Source organism: Phoxinus phoxinus (assembly GCF_949152265.1).
Source record: "Phoxinus phoxinus genome assembly, chromosome: 5".
NCBI classification, from domain to species: domain Eukaryota; kingdom Metazoa; phylum Chordata; class Actinopteri; order Cypriniformes; family Leuciscidae; genus Phoxinus; species Phoxinus phoxinus.
In genome coordinates, this window is record NC_136880.1 from 11,360,273 (window position 1) to 11,375,276 (window position 15,004).

Sequence of the window (15,004 nt, forward strand, 5' to 3'; positions counted from 1 at the left end):
CTCCATAGTATAGCTAATCTATACGAATGGTGTATGAATGAGTGAGTGAATGGGTGAATGTGAGGCAATATTGTAAAGCGCTTTGGTGGCCATTGGGTCTGTGAAAGCGCTATATAAATGCAGTCCATAATCTTCACTCGCCTCGTCGGAGTGAAGCTCTCCCGTTCCCCTTCAAAATCTCTTCCAATCAGACAGCCCTAAAAATTAATAAAATCTTCCTGAATCACAGTTTGGAAAATAAAATACAGTGCAAACAGTCGGACGTATTTTACATCAACCGGTAGCTATTATAGATCTTTCTTTTAAAAAGGATCTTCTTATGACTTACATGTATCAACTTTCTTTTCTCTTTCAATCTTCTTACGACTTCCATCTATCAACTTTCTTTTCTCTTTCAATCTTCTTACGACTTACGACTTCCATCTATCAACTTTCTTTTCTCTTTCAATCTTCTTACCATCTATCAACTTTCTTTTCTCTTTCAATCTTCTTACGACTTACATCTATCAACTTTCTTTTCTCTTTCAATCTTCTTACGACTTACATCTATCAACTTTCTTTTCTCTTTTATTTACTTGCACATTCTTTTCACTTTCCTTAGCCCTGCATTCACATTCTTAGTTCTTTCTCAGACGAAAACTTTAATATCGTCATTCAAATACTGTTCTACAATGCTCATTCAGTAAATGCTAAGCTAAACAGATGTGTTTTGAGTCTGGATTTGAATGTGGCTACGGTAGGAGCACACCTGATCTCTTCTGGAAGCTGGTTCCAGCTGCGGCTGGCATCAAGGTGCGTGCACACTACAAGCGACTTTGTCGCTGCATGTCGCCAGTCGCTGGCGATGAGGTCGCTAGTGGGCGTTCCCACTACTGGTTGTCTAGTAATTTTATGAATGACATCCAGTGAAAGCCAATCAGTTTTCTTGCCGCTAAAAACAAACATTTCGGAGGGAAAATACTAAATATAAATTGACTCGTACATAAAAAGGCTTTTTAAGTATCTAAAATGAATGCAAGACAGAGGGCGATTTTTTCCATTGCAGTAGTTTATCTACGGCGAAAGCGCAAACGCCGGTCTATCTGGGTTCACGAAACCATTCAGGCTCGGGGTCAGCACGGCGAGTACCACCGGCTGGTGCAGGAGCTGCGGCTGGATGAAGTCTGGTTTCAGCAGTACTTCAGGCTGGACAGGACCCAGTTTGATGAGCTGCTGCGGAGGGTTGGTCCCCTGATTGCAAAGGATGATACACGTTTCCGAACTGCCATTCCCCCCGGTGAGCGGCTGGCAATTTGTTTACGGTAAGTAAGCCTATATAAATGCGTTTACTGAACCCGGTTAATATTTAACGTTATATGTCTACTACAGCATTTTTATGATCCAACATGTACCGGTAATATACGGTTCTTCTTTGATTGTTCATACACACACATGTATAATGTATGTATGTATGTACATAAAAAAATACATATATATATAATTATATATATATATATATATATATATATAAATCATACATACATACACACAGACGTATAATATATCTGCATGTACGTGTATGTATTTAAATATATAAATATATATATATATAATCATTATATGTTTTTTTTTTAACTGCAATATTTTTTGTAGGTTAATATGCTTTCTTTTAATATACATTTCGGCTTTAATTCTTAATACATATTTCCACAGTTTCCTTGCAACAGGGGATTCATACCGCAGTATTGCCTTCAGCTACCGGGTTGGGCACAGTACTGTAGCTGGTATTGTGGCAGAAGTAACAAAGGCCATTTGGGTCTCCATGGTGGAGGACTACATGCCTGTTCCTACCACAAATGATTGGCGGGACATTGCAGCTGAGTTCCACCATCGCTGGAATTTTCCAAGCTGCCTAGGGTCTATTGATGGATCACTTTTCTACAACTACAAGAGGACATTCTCTATTGTCCTCTTGGCAGTTGTAGATGCCAGATACTGTTTCCGCATCATAGATGTTGGCAGTTATGGGAAGTCCAGTGATGGTGGGACTCTGGATAATTGTCCTTTTGGAAATGGGCTTAGAAGTGGAACCCTTGGCCTACCGGAGGACCTGCTGCTGCCAGGAGCAGAGCACCTGGGGCCCCAGCCTCACGTCTTTGTGGCAGATGAGGCCTTCCCTCTCCGCAGGAACTTAATGAGACCCTTCCCAGGTACCACCCTTCCCAGTAGACACAGGGTGTTTAACTACAGGGTTTCACAGGCAAGGCTGACAGTTGAGAATGCGTTCGGTATACTCGCAGCACAGTGGCGAATGTATCGGCGTGTAATTGGTGTCAGCCCAGACCATGTGGAAGCCTGTGTGAAGGCAACCTGTGTTCTACACAACTTCCTGCGGAGGACAACAAGGACTGTGCGGAACCCACAAACCCTGGCTCTTGAAAGAGAAGCCTCTGCAATGCAGAACATCAGCAGAGCAGGGAGCAACAATGCTTCACGCGAAGCCATTCGTGTGAGGGAGACCCTTGTAGACTATTTCTGTGCTGAGGGTGCAGTTCCCTGGCAGCCACAGGTGTGACAGGCATGAAAGGTTCTTTTCAGAACTAAACCAACGGCTCTTTTAAGAGCCACCCACATTATAATAAAAGAGCAATGTTTTCATGTGCTTCCATCATCTCTTATTATTACAAAATTATATCCGGGCTACACTATTAGATATGCCCAATAAACACATCTCCCCAAATACATGACAGAATAGCGTATGTTATACTAATATATACAGTATATATACTAAATAGTTTCATATATGAAATCAGTATTGGATCCTACTGACTTTCACTGCATAAACAAAATTCTTCAAAATATTATTTGTGTTGTGCTGAAGAACTGTACCCCTAAAAAAAATAAAATAAATCTGGAACAAATGTATATATATTTTAAAGAAAAACAACAACAACAAACAAAGTCAACATGAACCTGGACTACATGAGGTTAAACAGTAATTATAGCTTGACCTTATCAGCTGTACCTTGTTCTCATAATAATAAAAACACGAACAATATGAACCTTGGCTGCAGGGTACAGCTGACAGGACTACGAGGGTAAATAAGCTTACGAACACCCCTCACAGACTTGTCAGCCAGTGGCGGCTCCAGAGATTTTCTGTTGCAGGTGCTATGGGGGTGCTCAACACTTAAAGCTACACTGTGTAACTTTTTTAGTTTATTCTTAGCTAAAAACACTTAGTTCTTTAAAAAATATATGTGCTCATTAATGTATATTTACTTCGTTCAAGTAATAAAGTATTCTCGTGAGTGTATAATATGCCATTGAAAATACATACGGGTGAGGGGTTCGAATGTCGGTCGCCATGTTGCCCCTCCATCTTGAAAGTGCATTAGCCAAAGAGGAACATACCCGTTAATTCAAGCGTCGCCTTTCGCGTCTCCGCAATTCACTGGCACCGGCCCTGTTTTTATTTTTTCCTTTCCCCCTACCTCTATCTCTCCCTCGCACCTCCATCAACTGATCTCTGCTCACGGAGAAAATGATATAGCCTACAATGTAAACTTTGCCTTACGCTAGTGATGTCGTACAATATACAGAATAACGATAGCACTGATAAAAGTTACTTTACTAAGATTAGCTTGCATTCGTCTGGGAACCTGATAGCTGATGTTAGCAATGAAATGGTAAAAAAATAACGAAAACATAAAACTATTATTTATTTTACATAGATGTCATAACCTATATGTTAACTGACAAATTAAATTACTGCAAATTATAATAGTTTTCTAAAGTAACCTCATCACTTGAAGGAATACTCATGGACGAGGTCGAACTGGAAGCCATGCTAATCTTGGACTACATTGGCCACTGTAGGAGTTAAAATGAAATTGGAATTGAGAGGAACAGAAACTAATATTCACTGGATGGTCATATAACTTTTCACCGCTAGATGGGGGGTAAAAATCACACAGTGTAGCTTCAAGAGAAGGTGCTTTAAATTTTGCGGCGTCTCATTATAGAGGTCGCATTGGACCACCCTTGGTATGCGTACACGCCCGCATTAACTATATTCATTCTGCGACTATATATATATATATATTCAACGCAAGAGCTATAGATACAACATACATAAGCCTGTCAATGTAAACTATAAAAAAAATATTATTTCACACAATTATGTCACACTTGAGCCCTGAATACAACGGAGCAGCAAACAGCAACAACAGAAGGCAACAGACACACGCTTCGGCCTAAAATGCTCAGATCACGAAATCACACAGCCAGTTCACACAATCAGATTGCCAGCCCGTAATTGAAAAACGAAAAATGAACGGTTGTCTAAAAACGCAAAGTTGAACACAAAAATTTTAATTTGAACTGGCTACACCAACTGCTGCGCAAAAAAGTAAATATCGACGAATTTTCAGATGTTTGTTTAATGACTTTTTTCCCCTTTATTAAACATGTAAAATATTCACAAATTAATATGGAAAACATGTTGATTTACTGGTTTTCTAAGGCCAAATTAGAACCTGGAATTGACATTTTCCCGCAGTGCTGAATAAGAAGAGCCATAATATTATTAAACTATTGTTTTCTAACTCGGCTAAAAACATCTCCATCTCCGCTGTTCAGCAGACGCGCTTTTAGAGAGAAATGCACCTTTCATACGGATTACTTAATCAGAACAAAATGTGTTAGCTTTCGATTCGAATTTGTTCGTTTTAAAGTGGACATTTCAAGCTTTAGCCTATAGGCTATATTTTGTTTCAGTTCTCGCGCTCCAGTTCACGGAGATCATGAAAACGTGCCTGATTGTTTTACTTTATTTTACAAAAGCACAACGTTTTCTTGTTATTGTTTACACAAATAAAACTAGTTACAAATAATGTATTATTATTTTCTGTATGACCAGAAATTATTTGGTATATTAAGTGGTTTTACTGTTAATAGGAAAATGCAAGTGTTCACGCCCGCGCCTCCGTGCCATGCAGTGCAAGCTCCACACTGCACACAAACCCTTGGATATGCGTCAAAATCTTGTGTTTATTTGTGATAATCTCAGCCCTGTATTATTATTGCCTAACCCGTATTATAAATGACATTTGACGAATTGCTTTGTTCCTTTTTTGGATAAAAGCGTCTTCTAAATATGTAGCCTAGTAAATGTTATAATAATGATGATAAATATTATTATTATTTGCGTACACGGACCCCAAACACACCGTGTCTTCTAAGTCAGGTGACTGTAAATGAGCAAAAACTGTTTTGCGAAATATTCGTTTTTCGAATTGCCTGAAAAACCACCTCATGCGGGCGTAAAAACTTTTTTGCGAAATTGACGTGTTCCCATTGTGCCTATTTTCAATTCGCGCAATTTGAAGGGTAATGGAAACGCGGCTATTGATGTGATCGCAGTCAAGGGTCCTCGTTCTCTCTGTGTTTAAAGCCAAAAGTGCCAGATTACTGGTCCTAGCGTCTCCACTGCTGTTCCTCAGGTAGTCAGCTGCAGGACAAACCATAACGTTAGCATCCTCAATGGAAACCACCGCCGGGGATTCTCCTCCGTCTTCAAGTTCATCCCCAGGATTTTCTTGTTCCTGGGGCTCTGTGACGACAAGTGGTGGTGTGTCTGCACCTTCACAAACTCGTTTCTCGTTTCAGGGTGTGACTCAGAACGTGGACGTTTAGGGAGCAAAAAACGATCCATGGTGTATTTTACTTTGCTAAAAACTCGCTATCAAAAACAAGCTGAAATGCGTTAAGGTCAAAGGTTTGCCGGGGGCTGCGCCCATTGGCCAAAGAAGATCACCTGTTTCGGCCTCATGTTATTATAGACTAATATATATATATATATTAAATTATTATTTGATTCCTATTTTAAAAACATAAAAAAGAATATTCAAACATGACATTAAAATATAAATATAAAAAATTACAGACATTTCTTGGGGGTGCTGGGCAGGTGCTATGGCTATAATAGGGGGAGCTGCAGCACCACCTAGCTCCCCCCTGGCGCCGCCACTGGTCAGCTGTACCCAGCTCTCCTCCTGTTCCTGGCTGCACTGTGCCTCAAAGATCATTCGGTGTTTATCGAATTTCACTCTTTCCCTCCTTCTTGATGTGAGAGTTTTAATTTGTGGCAACAGGCTACGGAGAAAAGGCTCATCTGGGTCTTCAGATGCTGGTGGGGGATTGGATGGTGCTGCCTCTGCCCTATTTAGAGCGGAGATGAGATGTTTCTCAAAAAGAGATAGTGTCCCACCCCTGGGCACTGTGGAGTGCCCTGTGTAAACTTTTCTTTCTCCTGTCTTGGTTGCTTTCTGCTGCTGGTTGGATCTAGCTGGCTGCTGGTTGGATCTAGCAGGCTGCTGGTTGGATCTAGCTGGCTGCTGGTTGGATCTAGCAGGCTGCTGGTTAGATCTAGCAGGCTGCTGGTTGGATCTAGCTGGCTGCTGGTTGGATCTAGCAGGCTGCTGGTTGGATCTAGCTGGCTGCTGGTTGGATCTAGCAGGCTGCTGGTTGGATCTAGCAGGCTGCTGGTTGGATCTAGCTGGCTGCTGGTTGGATCTAGCAGGCTGCTGGTTGGATCTAGCTGGCTGCTGGTTGGATCTAGCTGGCTGCTGGTTGGATCTAGCAGGCTGCTGGTTGGATCTAGCTGGCTGTTGGTTGGATCTAGCAGGCTGCTGGTTAGATCTAGCTGGCTGTTGGTTGGATCTAGCTGGATGGCTGGCTCTCCCTGACCCGTTGACTGTCTGACTGACACTGGGCATTGGACTCTAGCTACCAAAATGGACTCCCCAACCACTTGAGACATGTTTCCACTCGTGTCTCTGAACTCCATAAAGGGGTTGAGGAAGCCCATGATGGCACTGTACTTCCAAGGCTTAGCATGATCAGCTGCTGAGCCACTTTTTCTTTCTTTGTTTTTATTTAATTCCCTCCTGTATATATCACGGAGGTTTTTCCTTTTTTTTTTGCATTCTTCAACTAACAATAAAAAAAAGATGCATGAGCACACACAGAAATTTTACTTTTATGAAAACAAAGTATGAGCAGATGCAATGAGTGAGCGTAGTAAAGGTCTATAGTTTATTCTGTAATATATTGCAATACAATCGAATACATCTGTATACAGATATACAGTTTATATATTTAGATATCAGATATACATATCTGTATCTTCATAGAATACAAAGGCTATATACATTAAATTAATACAGTATTAATATCTAGTATACATTTCAATAGTATATAAATTATACAGTAGCCTACATTATATAAACGTGTGCATTGAGAGTGTACACAGCACTAAAATATTAGCAAGGCTACTATGGTAACGTTATGTTTATGGTTTTGTTTGCTGTCACTCACGTAGCACATTGTCAAAACAAATGATTTCATAGTAACTTTTACAAGCTATTCAGATAATTTAAACCTACTTGGAATCCCCGCGATCTCAGAAACTCCTTTCCACGCATCATTCTTTTTAAAGATGTCCCTGTACGTGGGCAGAGACATGTCATATAAAATGGGCAAATTGCTAACCGCAAGGATAAATTTTTCCTCCATCTTTCCGTCAATGCACTGCAGCGGGGGCTGAGCGGAGAAGGATCACGCGCGCTCCACTCCTATTGGTTGTCGCTCCCGAAAGTCGCTCTTCATTTGCATAAAGTTAAACAGATCTCAACTTTGTCGCGTCGCCAGACACGCCCCATCAGGTCGCCAACGGCCGCGATCACGCGTGTTGCCGGAAAACGCCCGCTCCCCATTGAAATGAATGGTAACGTGTCGCTTTGTCGCTTGTAGTGTGCACGCACCTTAATAGCTAAAAGCGGACTCTCCTTGCTTTGAGTGAACCCTTGGTATTTCTAGTTGATGTGATCCTAATGATCTAAGTGATCTGTTGGGTTTATATTCAGTGAGCATATCTGCAATGTATTGAGGTCTATTAAATGATTTATATACCAGTAATAATACTTTAAAATCAATCCTAAATGTGACTGGAAGCCAGTGTAAAGACCTGAGGACTGGTGTGATGTGTTCATATTTTCTGGTTCTGCTCAGAAGCCTGGCGGCAGCGTTCTGTACGAGCTGCAACTGTCTTATGGTCTTTTTGGGAAGGCCAGTGAGGAGTCCATTACAATAATCCACCCTGCTGGTGATGAAAGCATGCACAAGTTTTTCTAAGTCCTGACTGGAAACAAATCATCTAATTCTTGCAATATTTTTCAGATGATAGTATGCTGATTTAGTTATTGATTTGACATGACTACTGAAGCTAAGGTCTGACTCTAGAGACACACACAAAGATTCCAGACTTGATTTTTAGTTGTTTGACCTCTAGAGTGAAGGTATGCATTCACCTTGAGAACTTCATCTTTGTTTCCAAACGCAATGACTTCAGTTTTGTCTTTGTTTAACTGAAGAAAGTTTTGGGACATCCAACTGTTTACTTCATCAATGCATTGGAACAGGGAGTCAATGGGAATGTAATCGTTAGGCGATAGGGCTAAGTAGATCTGTGTGTCGTCTGCATAGCTGTGCTAAGCAATTTGGTTCCTTCTCATTATTTGGCTCATTGGGAGCATGTACAGGTTGAATAGGAGTGGCGCAAGAATTGAGCCTTGAGGAACTCCGCATGTCATGGATGTCCACTCAGACTTATGGTCTCTTATACTCACATAATAACCTCTCGCTTCTAAGTATGAGCTGAACCATTTTAGGACTATCCCAGAAAGCCCCACCCAGTTATAAATACATAACCGATATTATAAATATCATAACTTTCTCAGTCCTCAACTGATTCTCACAAACCAGGTATCTGTAACGGAGACACCGTCATCAACACCAGACATCATAACTCCGCCCACTCGTTCTCAATCCCCTGAGTACTAATCACCATCACCTGTCCTCACCACCTGCACGTCATCATCCCGCATCACCAGATCCCTTCATAAACCACACACCTTCACTCTGCCAGTTGTCTGGTCTCGTCGTTGTACTATCGACAAACCTGACTCCATTTCTGAGATCGCTAAACACCTACCTGATTCCGAACGGACTACTTACCTTCATCATTCTTCGACCTGGGTCTTCTTCCGTCTTCTTCAGTCAGCCACCCGGCTTCTTCTGTCCGCATTCAGCCATCTGGATCCTTCACCAATCTCCAAACCTGCAGCAGATAAGAGACTGGTTCACTTTCATCATCTACACCTCAGAAACTGTTTACTTCCGGTTACTCACCTGCTACCTTTACCATTGAGTTTGCTGTTGAATAAAACTCTATTTACGTTACCTGTTCGTCTCCTTCTGCTTTGTGACAGTATCATTGTAAAGGGAATTTCCAGCTCTGTCTAGTCATGTGATCCATTTTGAGCTTAGGGGTGTTTGAAAATTTTGTCATCATACCTACAATTTGTCCATTCATTTGAGATTACATTTCTATTTAGATTTAAAGTAAAGTGGTATGTGCATACCCTATATTCACTTTTTGCATTAACCAGTCATCAGATTAAATTTTATTGAATGTAGTGTCTAACGACAACAGCTAGACTTTAACATTTGTAATGAGAAATTGTTTTTTAGACATTAACACCTCGTCCAATCGCCTGGAGCCATTTCTCTCTCCTTTCTGGCTCAGTTGCCTCACTAGGTATCATGTAAAATGAGGTCACTCCTCTTTACGCTGTAGTTTGTGCAACTAACACAACAGTTTTTAGGCATGATTCTCGGCGGTTGTTTATCTTCCGCTTCGTGTTGCTTAATGGCGGGTGCTTGTTTGTTTTACCCTTCGCCGCGTTGCTATGTGCGCTCAGTGCATTATGGGAGTAAAAGTCCCGGATGTCCGACCTTGAGAATCCGCATCCCAAGGCCTCACGCTATATTTAAATTCAGAAGGCTCCATTATACAAATCTTTTTTGTAATAAAATACATCAATATCAACCGACATCATAAAATATCTACCTAATACTCTAATAAAACAGATGCAAATAGATTGAAAAATTACCTGTTAGTTTCCAGCTTGCGCTCCAAATAACACACGACGAGCTGCCTCCCGCTTAAAACCGGTTGTGGGAAGTTTGTGGTAGTGATGGTGATTTGAGCCGTTGAAAAAACAAATTGCATTTCGCGCCATAGCATGACGTCATGTGCAAACAATATTCTCCTATGTTTGCGTATTATAAACGATTTATGAATTTAATTGAATCACATATGGTTTCACAATATCACTATGCTATATTATAATTTTTAAATGCAGTAAAAGACAGAACAACCTAATGCAAAAACTGTAAAAGGTGGTTAATTTGACAGACACAAAATAGGCCTACATTTAAAATGGGGTTATACATTGTCATCTTAAAATCATTACAAGACAAACAGAATAAAACAACAAAAACAAAACAGTAGTTCCATTGCGCTTATAAAATAATATAATTCAGTCAAGAAATCAGCAGTCAAGACAAAACATTTAAATAAAGCATGTGAATTAAGTGAATTATTTAATTCAATAATTTATTTTACTTAGAAATTATGAAGTCAAATGAACTCAGTTGCCCTTTTTGATTGAGTTATTTGATTGAAACATGTTCTTTCAAAATGATAACACGGAGTTAAACCAAAGAGTAACCGTTTCAAGTTAGTTTAACATGATGCAATCGTGTTTGTAAGAGAAACCTGATACAATGATGTTAAATGAAAATGAACTGTTTATATAAAGTGAACAGCATTAAAAAATATTTTTGAGTAATAGAAGCCACCATTTGAGGAGTCACCTGGTCAAGAAAGATAAATAGGATTCGAAGGGGTTTGCTCGCTCTCTTTGGAGCTTGGGCTGGCCGGCCCTTTCTCTCTCCCTTTATCTCTCTCTCTCTCTCTGGTAATATTTTCCTGTAATTATTTTTATTCTGGGTAAGGCTATTGGTGTAACCATTCTAAGTGTATAACCATGTTTTAGATATTTGAATTGATTATGGAATTGATTTCTGATATCTGACATATTAAATTGCTAGGCCCTATAGATGATTATTCAAACTGATTTTGAACTTGTTCACTTAATAGTTTAAAAGGAATAATACAACATTCACTCACTTATAGTGATGCATAGATATTATCCAAACCTTTCATTTATGGTGTCAGATGAAATAACAGTAAATGCATATATATATGTATGTGTAGCGCGGCTTACATATATATGGCTCACATATATATAGATAGATAGATAGATAGATAGATAGATAGATAGATAGATAGAGATAGATATATGTCACGGGGTGACGAAAGGCAAGCGGAACTGAGTCCCGCTGGAATTGTGTTCCCCCCGGGACGGTGTTACTGTAACACCGGTTCATTTCCGGGTTGCGCATGATGTCACCATAACAACGCTAATGACGGATTGACATCTGGTGTGGAGGGTTAGATGTTGGGATCTGCGTGAGGATTATGGAGGCGGAGGGACCATATAAAAAGGAAGTTCAGAGACCAGGAAGTTGGTTGTTTCCCACGGGTTGTTCGTTCTCCCGGTCGTTATTCCTGGTTGTCCTTTTCTTCGGATGTGTTCCCCTGAGAGAAGTGGATCCCTTTGACGGTTGGGCTGGCGTGCTAAGGCATCTGAGGATTGTTGTGGGGTTTGGCTGTTCGGCAGTGCGGCAGATATAACAGCGATCGAGTGGAGATATTGAGGACGGAAAGAGAGTGAGTTACGAGGACCAAGTGCAGACCAAGCTGCGCCATTATCATCTGAGGGAAGATAAGTAATATGATCGTGGAAATTGATTGAATGCATGTACCTGCACTGAGATTGATATAACGTTGTGAAGTGGATTGATCACGAGGGTTGTATCACCGGGGAGTGTGTGGATTAAAGGATCCGTTGAACTCTCGTCTTCTCCTTCGAGTGTGGGCAAGGAAACGCTTGGTCCCCGGGTCCGTAAGGAGGCATTCGCACTTCCTCGCTATTGGGTGGGACTCGATCCAGCCTGACAGTGGAAGGAGCAATCGTTGGGTGAGTGCTGGCTCTATTTTTCACTAAGAGTGGATATGCAGTGCCTGAAGTGGTGTGTTTGCACAAGAACTTGCTTGAAGTGAAGTTACAGGGTGTGGGGAATATATGCAGAGTTAATGCCATACGCTCACCATCTCGAAAGCCCACCACTGTCACCGTAACAAAACAACCCAGGCGTTCAGTGTGAAGATTCTCCTTACCTGCTGGAAGATTGTGTGTACATGTATTAACTTACCCTGCTGTGCAGATTGAAGGATCCTCCTGGTCAAGCGCTGTATGTGATGTCGCTGTGAAGAGAGGTGGACACCAGAGTTATTCCTTTCTCGTCTGGACCGAAGCATCTTCCAGCCGTAAGCCCCTCACTCGTTCCAAGAACATATACCTGTTGTTGAACTACTTACTCTGCTGTGCAGATTGAAGGATCCTCCTGGTCAAGCGCCGTCTGTGATGCCGCTGTGAAGAGAGGTGGACACCAGAGTTATTCCTTTCCTCGTCTGGACCGAAGCATCTTCCAGCCGTAAGCCCCATCACTCATTCCAAGAACATATACCTGTTGTTGAACTACTTACTCTGCTGTGCAGATTGAAGGATCCTCCTGGCCAAGCGCCGTATGTGATGTCGCTGTGAAGAGAGGTGGACACCAGAGTTATTCCTTTCCTCGTCTGGACCGAAGCATCTTCCAGCCGTAAGCCCCATCACTCATTCCAAGAACATATACCTGTTGTTGAACTACTTACTCTGCTGTGCAGATTGAAGGATCCTCCTGGCCAAGCGCCGTATGTGATGTCGCTATGAAGAGAGGTGGACACCAGAGTTATTCCTTTTCTCGTCTGGATCGAAGCATCTCCCAGTCGTAAGCCCCCTCATTCATTCCAAGAACATATACTTGTTGTTGAACTACTTACTCTGCTGTGCAGATTGAAGGATCCTCCTGGCCCACGCCGTATGTGATGTCGCTGTGAAAAGAGTTGGACATAAGAAATATTCCTGGCATCGTCTCGACTAAAGCGGCTACAAGTTCTACTTACCAGGATACTCCCCCACTCAGTGGACGGGTGGCCGACTCCTCTTTCCCTGACCGGCCACGCACAGGCACGAGCTGCCGAAGGGAACTCCACGCCCTCCCGGCGTTCACGGTCCAATCCCGTTCTGGTTGGGAGACACAGAATCAGCATTGAGACTTTTAATTGATTTTAACAAAATAAACCTTGTAAACTTTTATTCTCTCGTCTGTCTGGTTTTCCTGGTACGCTCCTCGAGGTGGTCCTGGGTTTCAGGGGTGGGTGCAGTCTGGCTTGACCCCCCCGACCTGTGACATATACACAAGTGGTTCGAAAGACTCATACACTGGGCATACAACTGCTGCTATACATATACCTCATTTTCAATATAAATCTTCAAAAAGAACTGCTAATAATATATCAATATGCAGCAGAGATGGTCGCTACTCAGATAGCCTTACAGTGGATGGAAGAAATCCAACCTACAGCTAATAAGTTCAGGTTCATATTCAGGTTCATAAAGGTTTATTGAGTGGAAAATCAGCATCTAGTTAAGATATATTAATATAATTAATACAAAGTTTGTATATAATATGCCAACTAATAATTATAGCAGTATTTAGTGCCACTGCCAGCTCATGTTGGAGTGAAGGGGAATGAGGAGCTGGACAAGATAGCTAGCTAACAGCATACTGCAATTGTCATAAACATACAACAATTTCTTTAAGCCTTTTTTTAAGATTTACTCATTTCAATTAATAGTAAAATTCCATTAAAATGTAATAATCCTTAAATGTTATTCATATTATGAATTAAGAATTTTAAATGAGTAAAAAAAGAGTTGTTTAAATCTTAAACTTAAATTGAAACATTTTCATTTTTTATGTATGAAAAGAATCACATAATCTAAATGGATTACATACATCAGAAGTGAAAGGTTTAATAAAAGTTGTTAGAAAGATGTGGCAAGAGAGGTGGATATAGCAAATAAAGGACGACATCATTTACATAATTTAAATTGCTCATGAAAGAGCTGGTTATGGCTACAGAAGGGACGATGCAATATTATCTCTGCTGCAAATTGAACACTGCTTTTTATAAATCACATCAGATGGTAGGAAAACATGAATAAAGTGTAAATAAATGTGGACTTCCAGAAACCATAGAGCATATGCTGATAACTATATGGGATGTGAAAGAGAAAGGCCGTTTAAAGAAGAATTAAAATATTCTGGCATAAATTCTTTGACTACAGAATATGATAAACAGTTCTTATAAAGGTTATAAATCTCTTTTACATTTCTTGAAAGTAAAGTTGTATAAAAATGTAGGTAGGCCACTGGCTATTTTTTATAAAACAATTTTAATTGTTTCTTCCTTGATATCATCGCATCACACTCCATCCCAGTAGGTGGCGGAATACGGACCAAAAGCTGGTTTGCCTACCGCCATAAACCTTCAAGGAAGTCGAACAATAACAAGATAACTCGGACGCGGATTTTGGTAAGTGTAGCGTCTCTGGTTCCGTTAAGTTATTGTTATCTAGGAGTAATTTTAATGTCTTATACTTGTCTCTCTGTTACTGAAGTGGACTCAGTGGTGCCTGAAAAGCGCATAGATTTATTGAGGGAACTCAGTTTGGGGAGTCAGGTAGCATTTGAAGATGTTTTCAATCTCAGTGTGTTCACGAATTCACAGACTAACGTTACCTCAATTTAAATTCAATATTTACTCTTGACACTTTGCAGTGTGCACGTGACTGCTAGTCCTCTTGGCAGCAGGAAAAATAAGACTTTATGCAAATAGTGAATAGATCATGCACGGAAGCGAGCACCCAGCAAACACATTTACGTTGTGGCAAAGTCTCTGGCACGTACATCTCACCACAATGTTGTTTTTGTCTTGAATCTGAAACGCTTATACATTTATTTTGTAACTGTACTCTGAAGACTTTTGGAAGCAGGTATCTATGATGGTTTTTGATACATTCTACAAAATAATCAGAATAGATGA

At 40.7% G+C, this 15,004-nt stretch overlaps 4 protein-coding genes across 4 annotated transcripts in view; 3 read left to right on the top strand and 1 right to left on the bottom strand.

Annotated features, from left to right (window-relative positions):
* LOC306999601 (PWWP domain-containing DNA repair factor 4-like) overlaps nt 1-15,004 on the top strand; it is a 200,277-nt gene that overhangs the window by 74,473 nt on the left and 110,800 nt on the right. The window lies entirely within an intron of this gene.
* Nucleotides 1,009-2,554, top strand: LOC306998949 (uncharacterized protein; the record flags this gene model as incomplete). Its single annotated transcript, XM_079613348.1, has 2 exons — nt 1,009-1,301; nt 1,693-2,554. 2 exons carry the CDS (start codon nt 1,009-1,011, stop codon nt 2,552-2,554), a joined length of 1,155 nt encoding a protein of 384 aa, XP_079469474.1.
* Nucleotides 11,847-13,269, bottom strand: LOC306998912 (uncharacterized protein; the record flags this gene model as incomplete). The annotated part of the gene is made up of 5 exons (XM_079613315.1): nt 13,019-13,269; nt 12,896-12,946; nt 12,392-12,443; nt 12,226-12,277; nt 11,847-11,964 (listed from the first exon to the last, which is right to left on the bottom strand). Exons 1-5 carry the CDS (start codon nt 13,163-13,165, stop codon nt 11,847-11,849), a joined length of 420 nt encoding a protein of 139 aa, XP_079469441.1. The 5' UTR covers nt 13,166-13,269.
* The window catches only part of LOC306999417 (uncharacterized protein), a 30,351-nt gene continuing 29,753 nt past the window's right edge, over nt 14,407-15,004 (top strand). Inside the window, exon 1 of the mRNA XM_079614076.1 lies at nt 14,407-14,494. The gene's annotated coding sequence lies outside the window, so the exon portion shown is untranslated. The remainder of the gene's footprint in view (nt 14,495-15,004) is intronic.